The sequence below is a fragment of the Monodon monoceros genome, unplaced genomic scaffold, assembly GCF_005190385.1.
Source record: "Monodon monoceros isolate NGI ecotype Baffin Bay Population unplaced genomic scaffold, NGI_Narwhal_1 Super_Scaffold_22, whole genome shotgun sequence".
Lineage (NCBI taxonomy): Eukaryota > Metazoa > Chordata > Mammalia > Artiodactyla > Monodontidae > Monodon > Monodon monoceros.
The window spans coordinates 84,636,888-84,650,108 of record NW_021703779.1 but is presented as its reverse complement, the minus strand read 5'-3'; the positions used below and the strand labels follow the sequence as shown (position 1 = coordinate 84,650,108).

General features: G+C 39.3%; 1 protein-coding gene across 3 annotated transcripts in view; it reads left to right on the top strand.

Moving 5' to 3' along the window:
- The window catches only part of PCDH19 (protocadherin 19), a 107,911-nt gene that overhangs the window by 53,398 nt on the left and 41,292 nt on the right, over positions 1–13,221 (top strand). For 2 of the 3 annotated variants that reach the window (XM_029241015.1, XM_029241014.1), the window contains 2 exons: positions 4,084–4,142; positions 11,308–11,480. In XM_029241015.1, coding sequence (XP_029096848.1) covers positions 4,084–4,142; positions 11,308–11,480 — 232 coding nt within the window. The remainder of the gene's footprint in view (positions 1–4,083; positions 4,143–11,307; positions 11,481–13,221) is intronic. The other variant, XM_029241016.1, reaches the window with a different exon arrangement.

Genomic DNA, 13,221 nt, shown 5'->3' with positions numbered 1-13,221 from the left:
AGCTAGGCCTGTGAGCCATGGCCGCGGAGCCTGCGCGTCCGAAGCCTGTGCTCTGCAACGGGAGAGGCCACAACAGTGAGAGGCCCGCGTACTGCAAAAACAAACAAACAAACAAACAAACAAAAAACCCTCTGCTATCCAGAAGTATTTATTCTTTAGGTTTTCAGAAAATCAAGATTTTATTAAACCTAAACAAAGTAAGAAGTCTGCTCTCAGTGAATCCTAGGATAAGGAATTCTAATTAGAGAAGGGATTTGGGAGAAATATATTAAATGATAGGAAAGTGACTCTTATTTACCACTGAGACAGAAAATAAGTTTGCTCTAGACCCATTTTTTTTTCTAATGTCAAAATTTAGGTTTTTCAGAAACAAATATTCTTGTCTCTTTGTTGTGTTCCTGTGTTAACTTGGCTGTCTCATTAGAGATGGGGACATTTCCTAGTGAAATTAATGTGACATTTAGAGAAAATTTCCCCTCTCAAATGTTTTATGTTATTTGCCATTTAGAATACTTAGAGAGGGGATTGGAATAATGTCAAGCAAATTCTGATTAAATAAGGCTAACCAGGAGCCAATACATTCATGCAAAAATAAAAAAAGCTCTTCTATTATTTCTTAAAAAGTGTATTTCTGTTGTCATTCTTTATCTTCTATTGAGATCACCTTGGCAGATAATCTGACAAAAGAGATCCATCTTCTAAACAGCTGAGCTTGCCTTAGAAAACACAGCACATCAGGTCAAAGCCTGTGGCCCATCTTTTGCTCAGGAGAGTTCTCCACTCTGGATGTCTGTTAGAATTACCTGGGAAGCTTTTAAAAAAAATACTAATGCCTGGGCCGCATTCCATGCCAATTACCTCAGAATCTCTTGGAGTGGGACCTTCACAACAGTATTAAAAAAAAAATTCCCTAGTTGATTCTAATGTGCAGTTAGGGCTGAGAATCACCGGCTTAAGGCATGCAAACTATTCATTAAGAAAAGATTATTTCCTTCTTCAGGGTGGTCTGAGTCTCATTGTTTGCTCTACCTGAAGTGTGAAAAAAATTTGCTCTTTCAATGCACAGGAGTTGGGTTTGAGCACACGCCTTGGATCAGTATGAGCAAGAACACTTGATGTTAGTATACCCTGACCCATAAAAGGCCATCTATGGCCAGTTAGCTCAGTTGTTTGGATTATAGTTCTAATGAGGCCAGAATAGTGTATCCTACCCAATTAGAATAATTCTGTTGCATACGTTGCTTCCATAACGCTAACCAAGCTGCCTCACAAAGAAACTTGATGCTGATTAAATAGGCAAAAGACAATGGATGACTCAGCATAGTACCATCCATTATGGGAAAATCAGTTCTAGTAACCTGCCTCATGAACAGTACTTCTAATTGCATGAGGATGCAGCATGGGCCATCTGTCCATTATGGTTGGTGCTGGTTTGGGGAATGGAGTATTTACATTTGAAGGCCAGGACCCACGAGAATGGGAGGGGGGTTTACTCTTTTAGACTAAGAAAAAGGAGAAAGATAGGAAGGTGATAAGCTTCAATGATACTCTCCTACCTACAGTGGCAGATCATGGCTGGCTTTTCTGCCCAGGTTAACCCATCTGTATATCACAGCAAGGGAAAGAGAATTGTTAAGGTTTCCATAAGCAAGCCTTTTAGACCTGTGTCCTCTTTTAACTCAGTGCCTGTGAGTGGGAATCCTCAAGGTGAGATATATTATTCCATTTGGACCAAGAAGTAGTACAGTCACCAGGGATAAATTTGTATGGTTTTGCTTATTTGCCCAGAGTTCTGGCACCGTGCCTGGAGGTCACATCTCCACAGGGCTCCATATTTGATGCACAGTGCACACAGATTGGACACCCTCATATGCAAGTCTATGTAAAATATTCTGCTTGAAAACTGGCTTCTTTAACATGACAATATCTTGGGATGTTGCTCATGCTTTCCCTGCAAAGCCAGTATCCTCTTTTCTTTTACATCTGTTTCTCTATCTATTAACTTTCTTGAAAAAATGATTTAGGAAGTTTGGAGGCTGAGATGGAATGTATGCACATTACTCTTTTATTGCCTGAATGTGGTCAAATCCCTGCTCCTACTCAGGGATCCAGGTTCTGTAGAAAGCAGAGGATAAGGGTTTCCATCATTCCCACCATGAGTCATGATAAATGCACTTGAAATTCCCCTTTGGATTTGTGTTCTATTATGCCTATTTTATAGAGGAGTAAAATGAGACACATAGAAATTAAGTAATTTGTCCCGGTTGTACAAACTAATAATTAAAACTCCTGAGTGCTTAAGCAATTCCCTGTTTTATTTGGACAGAATGCTTTTGGGGGGGCGGTTAGGAGATTTCCACTTATTAAATTATATATTGTGCTGAATATCATAGAAAAGCACATTTACCCAACACCATTTTTGCATTTTATGTTGGTATAAAAATCAGTTCAAGAAGTGTTTGTTGGTTGACTGACTGATGGACAACCTCTTCCAGCATTGTATTCCCCATGCACCTTCAAGTTTGCTTCCTCCTTCTGTAATTATGTTTGCAACAATTTCAGCCTCCATTTTCTTATGAACAAATTAGAAATGAAATGACCCTTTTGATTTTCACTCCCCCAATCCATTCCTTCCAACAGCACAAAAACTTACTTGTGGTTTTCATTAAAGGGGATTTTATCCTCTAGATAAAAGCAGTGTGGGTGGATATTATACAGCTCATCTTCAAATAAGGGGCATGTGGAGGGCATGGGCATGCCTGAGTAAGTACAGGGCAGTGATGGGATTTAGTTTTCTTCTCCATATGTTCTTCCTTCTTTCTCTCACCTACTCTCCACCCCCATCCCCACTTACTCTAGATACTTAGGGTCCCTATCCTGACTATTGGCTATTTGGTGCTCATGTGGTAGTTAGATCTGCTTTCATCTGTCCTGTTTTCCCCTCTACCAAATTCTGAGCTCCTTGAAACATAAAGCTGCATCTAAGAGCCTAGCGACAGTAGTCATCGGAAAGGAATGTACTATTTTGTTAGCTCGACAGCTATTGTGTTTCCTTTCCCAGGCACTTTCAGTTGAAGTGATTTCAGAAGGCCCTAGGGAATGGTGAGAATGGTGAGAATTTCTGGTAGACTGGCAGGAGAGTGGAGGAGATGTGTTTGGACATTTTTCAGTTTATACAATGGTTCAAGGAGAGTAGTACTTTAGTGTTAGAGGTAAGATCCACTTTACTGGACTTTCAGTTACTTCAATGTTGACTTTTCCCTGTGTTCCCCCTTCTAAGGCTGCCCCCCCTTCAATCCACCCCCAACCTCTGGATGCTCATCAGCTGTTAGCCCATCTCTTTCATCTGACAGGTATTCTGCATTTGCTTTTGTAAAACCATTGTTCAGGCAGTCTGCTGTAACCAGATTAGACAGTGGTGTTTTAATGATAGGAACGTGCTATGATAGGTTTGCTTGCAAACTTCATGTTTCACATGAAAGGCTTTGGCACCCCCTGTGGACTGCCCTTCATCCCGTTTTAGGCATAATACTTGTTTGCCTTTATGTCTGTGATAAAACGAAGGCCTTCCTGTATAACCAGTGCTGAGCAAAATGTCTTAAAACAAAGGGAAGTGCAGTTTAAATCCACAGTGATTACCTTGCTTGCATTTCCATATCTATGGAATACATATTTTAACATGTTAATTATCTACTACTAATAAAAATACCTTTGAACTTCCAGTCAATTTGATGGGCACAGAATTGTGTCCACTGGGGAATGGGAAGCAATTAGTTTCTGTAAAGATTTTGGGTCATGCTGTATCTTCCCTAAGTGGTTGCATGGTCAGTAGCCAGGCATATTCTAGGGGATGTTTGTGTCAAGTTCATCTTCATCTGCCTGGGAGAGCTGCCTCCACAGAGCCCCCAGGGCCCCAAGGAGGTGTCAGGCATTCGTCAGGCTGTTGCACCACTATGGCCTTGGTTTCTGATTCATTCATTGCCTCTTGCCCAGTAGAAAAATTCCTCCTAAGCAGGAGAGTTTAGCTCTTTTCATGAGTCATCTCTGTAACCTTTTTAATCTTTTTTTTCCCCCCCACTGCAGACTGAAAACTATTCTTTTGACTCCAACTATGTGAACAGCCGAGCCCATTTAATCAAAAGGTATGTTGGTTTGCTTGCCTATTTCTACAACTAAGCTTGATTTAATATAAAAAGCAAAAAGATTAAGTATTTTTAATGGTGCCGTTTTCAGATTTTGAAATGAAAATACCTATCTGTTTATCGTAGAAAATTAGGAAAATTCAGAAAAGCATTAAAAAAAACTAAGTAAAAATCACTGGTAATTCCGCCACCTAGAATCACTGTCGACATTTTATCATGTTTATTTACATAACTGTATACAGAAATAATTAACAAAATAAAAAAAATTGGGGTCATATTAAAATACAGCTTTATGTGATGATTAAGAAATCTAATATTAAAATTTCCTCCTGTGGAACTTCTAGTGAATTTCAGCATGGCTGTTATTTTGACAACTTTGAAATCATTTTAAGGCTATTTTAATGACAGATAAACTAATTCCTTATCTTTAAAAAACTTTATAGATGAGAGAGGGAAAGAAAAGGTATTTGCCTAATTTAATAAATCTTGAAATAGAAGTATTTCAAATGAAGCGTTCAAAGTTGAGATTTGTGTGAATGGTTGGTCATAACTCAGTTATCCATGGAGCCACAATGTATGTGAATACAGAGCTGAATACTGCCAAGGAAGATTTCTGTCTGGTGCGGTGGGCACTGAGGTGCACAAGGCAGGCAAGACAAGGGGTTCAGGGAGTCCTCTAAGGAGAGAACTTGTGCAGAAAAATTGGTACTGACCATTCAGATGATGCCTTTATTACTGTTTGATGCAGATATCCTCTTGAATGGTCCAGTGGTTATTCTGCAGCTAAAATTGAACTCTGTGTGTGATTGTTAAAATAATAGAAATGAAATAGAGAAGCAAGCAGGGTATGTTAGAGCTGCAGTAGAGAAGATCTGAAAATTCTATTATTTGCTGGCTCTAATTCCATAAATTTACATCACCAGAAGTGTAGGATTCGAGGAATAAACTAGTTTGTTGTACAAACAACTTTAATTCCGATCTAATTTAATTCACGATGCTGCAGTAACCCCTGAAAACTGCTAGGTTTATCTGTATCGGTCTGGAATCGCTTGTGACCTTAAGTGTCGATCGTTAATTATCTGAAAATGGATAGCCCAGTATTAACAGTCATAGCATTGTTTGGAAGTTTTTGAGGGGTTGGGAGGAATTCATTTTGAATATTTTCTTGGCCTACAGAATAAAAGCAGAAGGGGAGGAATTCAAAATTATCCGACTGATCTATTAGGAGGGAAAAAGCCCTCTTTTTTGTGCACTTATTAGAGTAACCACAGCAGAAATTTGCTTTCTTTCTGCTTCAGAACTGTTATTTCATAGCTCCTTTTTTAAACTTCTGGTAAAAACAGTGACTTACCTTATCCTCATAGATCCCTTGGGCTAGCTCTGGGTACCCGGGGATTCTACGACCAGGTTAAACTAATAGCATAAGCCGGATTTTCATAGCATGGCAGAAAGCTAAGACTCCTGGGGACCCTCACCGTCTTAGGTCAGACCTGAATATCCATTGCACAAGGCAAACTGATGAGATGAAAACTTATGTTCGAACATTTAGCTTTCGGGACACATGTATTTCCACAGCAGCTTTGGGACTCACTTGAACTTCTGATTTTGATTAATTACTTTATATGTTTTTGTTTGCACACACAGATACACAAAAGGCACAACCTGGACTCAATAGGATCTCAGTGGAAAAATCTCCTGATGTTGCCTGAAATCAAAGATAGTGGCTTTTTACCAGGGACAACCTTGATTAAGAGGAAACATCTGAAAGCTCAGGGACACATGCATTTTTGCCAGGTTCTGTTTTTGGAACCCTGAGGGCTTTAGAAAACCACAAAGGCCTTGGAATTTATAGGATCAATTGAATTTAGACAAAACACAATACCTGGAAAGACACAGGGAATCTTGTGTGCTATGCTTTTTGGGGGGACTAACTATTTTAAATGTAAAATGTGTGGAAAATGTTAAGAGAGTAGTGACTAGGTGATAAAACCACACAAAACATGTTCAAATAGCTCACAGTGATGTTTGAAAGGCGTTTCGCTGTATGTGGTTTCTTGAGGATCCATTTACATGCATGGAAAAAGCTCCTGGCCAGGACATTCTGAATCTGATTATCAGTTTTAATTTTATTATCAAGTCCTTGTTTCTTTAAATGCCAATCCAATTTCAGGCCAACCTTGAGAACTTCTTTTCCTATCCATTTTTTCTTCCTCTATTCACTTTCTACCCATCCAAGGATGCTTCTTGGACCCTTCTTTTTAGCATTCTCCAGCAGTTATTAACTGTCTTACACTCAGACTTCTTTTTTTCTCTCATCTGTCTACCTAGGGTAAACCAAAGGAAAGCCAGAGGGCAAGGGGGTTCTCCTAGCACAAATCAAGGTTGAGAAGGGTGAAGAGTAGATATGGAAGGGTAACGGAAGATATATGGCACATTCGTCCATAATCTTCTGCACTGAGTAATCTAGCAATATATTTCTGTAGTTTTTTTTTTTTTTTCAGAACGTCACCTGTAACCTGCAGGTATACCCAAGATTTATGTCAGAGTCCAGATTAACAAGCCAAGACAGTTAGGAGCTTTTCTGGATGGATTTCCTTCCTGCTATGTTTGTTTCCTTGCTGTCATCTCAGCAAGGAAAGCCAGCAGTGCTACTTTGTCCCTGCTGCAACACTCTTTCCTCATGCCAGTTTTCTGTGCTGCTGTCTGATACCTGCTTCTACAGTGCTTTTTGAGCAATATCAAGCAGTGCATGTGGCTATAGCTCAAAGAAAATAAAACAGGAAATGAATATGGTACTGAAGCAGTGTGGGGAAAAAAATGAGCATTGGCTCCTAAACCATGCATAGTGCTTTCCTTTTCCACCCGAATTGTCCTGGGGTTTTGCAGCACCTGGTATGGTGCCTTGTCTATAACAAATGTTGGTACATGTTTCTTGAAGGAATGGAGGAAAAAAGTTGAAATAAACGACTCAGTATTTTTCCATTGAAAACTAGCATTAAATGTTCCCTTAAACCTGCAATTTCTGTCCTTTTATGTGCATTAGAATCTCCTGGGAGGCTTGTTAAATGCAGAGTCTCTAGCTCCATCCCTGGAGAATCTCCAGTTTTCACAGGTTCCCAAGGTGATTGTGATACAGGTGGTCTAGGAACCACTCTGGGATCTTCCTTATGTTTCTTAAATATAGTTTCCCTTCTCTTTTGACTTTCACTCTTTTCTCATTCTCAGAAGGTATTTCCTGGGTATGTGGTGTGACCTACTAGGAAGATAAGACCTGTTTCCTTTCAGATTTTTTTGTCTTTTGGAAAGATTTCCAATATTTTAAAGGGTAAATACAGGTCAGAATGTTATTAATGATCATTCATCAAGAATTTTATGAGTAACTATTGTGTGCAGAATCTTGTTCTAAGTTTTCTCAGACAAACTTGTCCCTCTGTTGGCCACCAGAGCAAGTAATAGAAACATTTGTATTTACAATACCATTGCAAAAAGAACCCTAATTTATTGTCCCACAAAAGTTGGTTTACAAGTCATTCATCTCCCAAGAAGTACACAGGTAATAAAGCAAGTGGAATCAGCATTTTTTATGCCTGGCATAAATTGTTATTTGTTTTGGGTGAGTGGCCATTTACCAGGCTGTTTTACAATTTGCAGCATCTTACTTACTGTCTTAAACTGCCTTACAGAAATCCATTCATTAAGCCACTAAATGTCCTTACAGGATGAGAGAGAGAAAGTGGTACTTAGAGAGTAAGTGGTACTTAGTTTGTCAGATGGGCAAACTGAGCTTTAAACAAGTTAACTATTCTAAGGTTTGGAGGAGGGGGTTAATACTCCTTGCTTTTTCTTTAGAGAATATATGACTTATTCTCTCCTTACCAGTCCCTTAAGTCCTAGTAGCCAATTCTTCACTATTTTATTATTTCTCTTCTTTCTACCTAAAAAACCAAAAGCTCCGAGGTGGTTTATAATATTTAGATGCATATAAAAACGATGATCAAAAATTTAAAAGACAGATCCAAAACCAATTACAAGAAGCTAAATAGAGATCCCTGGCATGTAACTCACTGCAATTAAACATTATATTTTCCTTGAAGCTTTTGAGAAGCCAAGACAGAAAGGTAAGTATACCAGAGCGTGTCATTCTCATTTTTTAATAAAGGAAGGACACACATTTGACAGGAGAGTTTTTTTCCTGTCCCTGAATTTTAGAAGAAATTAACAGAGTGGACAATGTCTGACTATAGTTTATAGAAGATATAGAAACATTATTTATATATACATTTCCTATATCAATCCTATAAAAAGACTATGGACATAATATTTAATGGTAACTCAGTGAAAGCATTACCACATATGGGAGTAATGATCATATTAAACAATAACCATTTACTGAGCATTTGTGTATACCTGGTACTTCATGTGAACTATCTCATTGAGTCCTCAAAATGGCCTCTTGAAAGAGGTTTTAGCAAATGCATTTTATTATTTTTTTAAGTTTTTTCTTTTTCTTTCTTTTTTTTTTTTAAATTGGAGTATAGTTGATTAACAATGATGTACTTAGTTCCCCAACAAGGGATTGAACCTGGGCCCTTGGCAGTGAAAGCATGGAATCCTAACCACTGGACCGCCAGGAAATTCCCAGCAAATGCATTTTACAGACAAGGAAGCCTAGGCACCAAGACATTAGCTATCAGGCCCAGGTTCCCATAGATGAAGTGGCAGATTATGGATTATCACTTGTTCTAATGACTCCAAGTTCAGTGCTCTTTCCACTATAGTCAGGAAATCTAATATGCTACAGGAATAGAGTTTAAAGAACCTAGAGCAGTGGTTCTCACCTGGGAGTGATTTGGCAAAGTCTGGAGACATTTTTGGTTGTAACTTCTGGGAGGGGCACTACTGGCATCTAGTGGGTAGAGGCCAGGGATGCTGCTAAATATCCTACAATGCACAGGACACCCCCCCCAACCCACAACAAAGAATTATGCATCCCAAAATATCAGTGGTGCCGAGGTTGAGAACCTTGCTCTAAGGAATGGTTAGTTGCATTGTCCTTATTCTACACCCCTCACCATCGTATGTCTCAAGCAAGTTTTAGCAACTGCTGAAATGCAGTCAATTCAGGGTTGAATTCTGTGATTTAAGGTAACAATTTTGCATTGTGGATTAAAGAAATTTTCACATGCTTCAGATAGCAGAAATACAGGTCAAAAAGTTATTTGTTATAAAAATGTAGGAACCAGTAATACCATCCAGGCAGGTTTCCTTTCTCCTGAGGTGCAGGGGTGCATGTGGGCAGGACCAGATTTTTTTCTAAAAAACAAACTTTGAATCTGTTCATGCTGTGTGATTAGTATTTACAGGAAGCCTCCAAATCTGTGCCATAAAACTAGAGGTGGTGACACACTTTAAAGCATGTGTTTCCATTTGGTCTTAATGACCATAGAAGACTCATAAGATGATTGATTTTTGAATAGGACTGCATCCTGGTGGGTCCATAGGGCTGAGTAGCTGCATGACATAATTTGGAGGAGCTGAGTGAGTTGGCCTATTGAGTGATTTTAGTTTTAATACAGTTGATGCTCAGTTATTCTTTCTGAAAATAATTAGCAAACAGGTCAATGCTTCACCCCCTTCTGCCCTTCATTTTCTGACAATTATGGCTTTCCAGTTACTGCCCTTTTGGTCTTTTCCTTTTCATATTCAGGGCAGCAAGCATTCTACATCTAGGTTGGTCATATGTTAAAAATCTGCTGTGATTTCCTTTTGACCAAGTGTGGAGATTGACAATGTAGCCATTGTGTCCATGGCATAGCTCTTCATCGTATGTACTGAATGTTCTTATCAAAGCTTCAGAGAGCCAGGCCTGTGGATGTTCAAGGTTGAGCAGATCAAGCGAGTTTGCAGTGTCATCTCCACAGGGCTCCCTTTTCAGAGGTAGAGTAGATCTGTTGAGACTTGTCCTAATTCACAAGCCTGCCACTCTCCCTCGTTGAGACAACAACACATTTTCTTGAGTATGCCTTTGTAGCTTCCTCACTGACTAGGGAATGGATTCCCCATTCACTAGGTATTTCAGATGCATAATTTATGGTCCATGGTGGAGCACAGTTGCAGATTCTGTCAGGACACACAAAGTATTAGAAATAGCAGATGGGGCCTCTATGGATGTACCTAATGTATTGTTCTCTATTTCGTGAGAAATGGTGTGGGGATTTTGGGTAGTATGCTTAGTGCATTGAATGGTGGATTGATTTAATAGGTGCAAGAAAAATTTACACACAAAGTCTTGAGCTGCAAGTTGCCATGTTCTTAGCATAGCTACACTCACAGTTTTCTTAGAGTTCACTCTCTGGTTCTCACTTTTGTCTTACTTTCCATGCACGAAGGCTCTCTTCTTCTCAGCTCCTACCTCTCCTCTTTTTCTTTGACTCTGTCCCTCAACCTTTCTCAGTTAAAACTGACCTGAGTTCTCTGATCCTGATAACCCTTTCTATTTGAATTGCATTACCTCAATTTCTTCCACTTTCATTTTCACAGTTGGTTAGTAGATATCTTTGGAGAGGTAGTATACATAGTGTTTAAGGGTCCAGGCTCTGCAGCTAGACTGCCTGGGTTTGGTCTTAGATCTGCTACATTTTAACCAGCTATGTGACCTTGGACAAGTTATTTAACTTCCATGTGCCTCTCTTTTCTTCACCTGTAAATGTGAATATTAATAGCACCTGTCTCTTATAGAGTTGTGATTATTAAAATAGTTAACTCATGTCAAGCACTTAGAACAGTGCCTCATGCACAGTAATCCCTCAGTAAACATTAGCTGTTATTATTTTAATTTGATTATATAAGAAGAGAAAAAAACCTTCTGAAATGATGATTTTTTTGCAGGTGGTTGTTTCAGAGTTGTAGCTTCTTCCGCCTCGCCAGTAGTGATGCAATGAAGATAAGTGAATGAAAGTATTAGCTGCATCAGCATCCAGTAGTGGGAACCTCTCTACAATGTTAAGTTCCGTGATCTTTAAACAGAAATTTCTCTTCCTCCTGCCCTGTTGGACAATCCAGTTGCTGTTGGCCTCACCACAGAGCTGACATCATCCTGGCTCTGAAAGAGTTTTAAAAATCAGATCTATCACAGTTATAAATTATCATTCTTTCTTTAACCCAGCAGCTCCACCTTCAAGGACTTAGAGGGCAACAGCCTGAAGGATAGCGGCCATGAGGAGAGTGACCAGACCGACAGTGAGCATGATGTCCAGCGAAGCCTGTATTGTGACACTGCTGTCAATGATGTGCTGAACACCAGCGTGACCTCCATGGGATCTCAGATGCCTGACCATGGTAAGGGCTGATAGGCTGTAAGTTGCAACCATAGATTCCAAAGAACCCAGGATGTTTGGAGGCTCACTGCATTACTTTACTGTAATAAGTGTATTTTCCTACAGGGTTTTGAGATGTCCTGACACCTGTCCAGACTCTTCTTCGCCCTCCATGAGTGGATCCCCTATGATCATATAACGTTCAGGCATTTAAAAAGCCAACTACCTATACATATTGTATACATACTCATCGATCATAACTGCACTGCACACATAGGAAATTAGTAGATGCCTTCTCACTAGGAATAAACGCCTCTTTTTGCTTTAGTACATGAATTGGACTGATCAGTTGAGTTGCAGAGAACACAGCACTTATGACACCAAAGGGGTGAGTTTTATTTCCATATCAAGTTGGTTAACTTTACCCAGAAAGAGACCCTGTTCTCTGACCACAGATTGCATACTCTTTACTGAGGAGAGAGTACAAAACTTCCCATTTTGTCTATGGGGCTGTGATGCCAAATCCCACTAGCTACCATGCAAATGCATGCCATTGTTCATAGGAGAGACCAGGGTAAGAAAACATGGCTGAATTAATGTAACATTCTGTGCATGTCAAAAATGCCTCAAAGCACATGTCAGGAACAGCATCCTCATGTATGAAGAAGAGTCTATTTTTGGGAACTCAGCCACACATGCTTTAGCAAGAGGAGCCAAGCATAAACCAGGGTATAAAAACATTAGCAGAGTTCAGCTAAGGCAGAATGTTCAGATGGACTTGGGCACAAATGTCATTTTCAGTGTTTTACTGATGCAAACATGTTGGGCAAACAGCCTGTCTTTTTCAATTAAGAACTATGAATTCAGCTTGGTGTTTAGGCTCAGTGAAGGTTCAGAATGCTTGGCTATGTCTTGAGAGAAGCTAGACGCAAGCTCAGCTGGAAGCCCCACTGCTAAAAGACTTAAAGATGAGAAAACAAAATATGGTGATTATGTGCTGGTCTTCAGCTGTTTCATTTCACTGTAAACATCATTAAATGCTTTTGTTTTGGTCTTGTAAATGAATCCAAAGGAAAAAAAATGTAAGATCCACAAAATAAAATGTTTTCTATGGAGAAAAAGTTAGTCACTGTAGATTCTATTAAGTTGTTTAGTCCATCCCCTCCCCAGCAGATCCAAGTGTCAAAGTCTATAATATATATGTCACTACCGATTGTGCACTGCTGCCTTCTCTCATTGGTGAGTGGTGCCATCCGCAGAGATACTCTACTTTCTGGGTAATCTTACTAAGACTAAAGATGAAAAAATTAAACATTTATATAACTGAAACAGAGGCTATTTGATTCCCAGAGGATTAGCAGTGTGTCACAGGATACAGACTGATATGTATCATTTACTGGTCTTGTGTCTCAAAGAAATGCTTTTTCATTTGTATCAGAAAGGGTTTTAGTTAGATGCTCTCTAAAATGAAATGACTCCAGGAAAAGAGATAGTCATAATTGATTCTCACTTTGTGCCTGGCTAGAACAACATTTGTTTTAGTTTTTTGTCACATGTCTCTAGGAAAATAGTACCAGTGGACTGCAGCTAATTTTTCTGAGTGTTTCTTACAAAAGGGATGTATTGTGTATAGATACTGTAGATTTGTAATAATGAGACTTCTAAAGCAAATGTGTGGCATTATCCCAAGGCTCTCCTATGTTTAAGATGGGGATTACACACACACACACACACACACACACACACACACACACACACACACA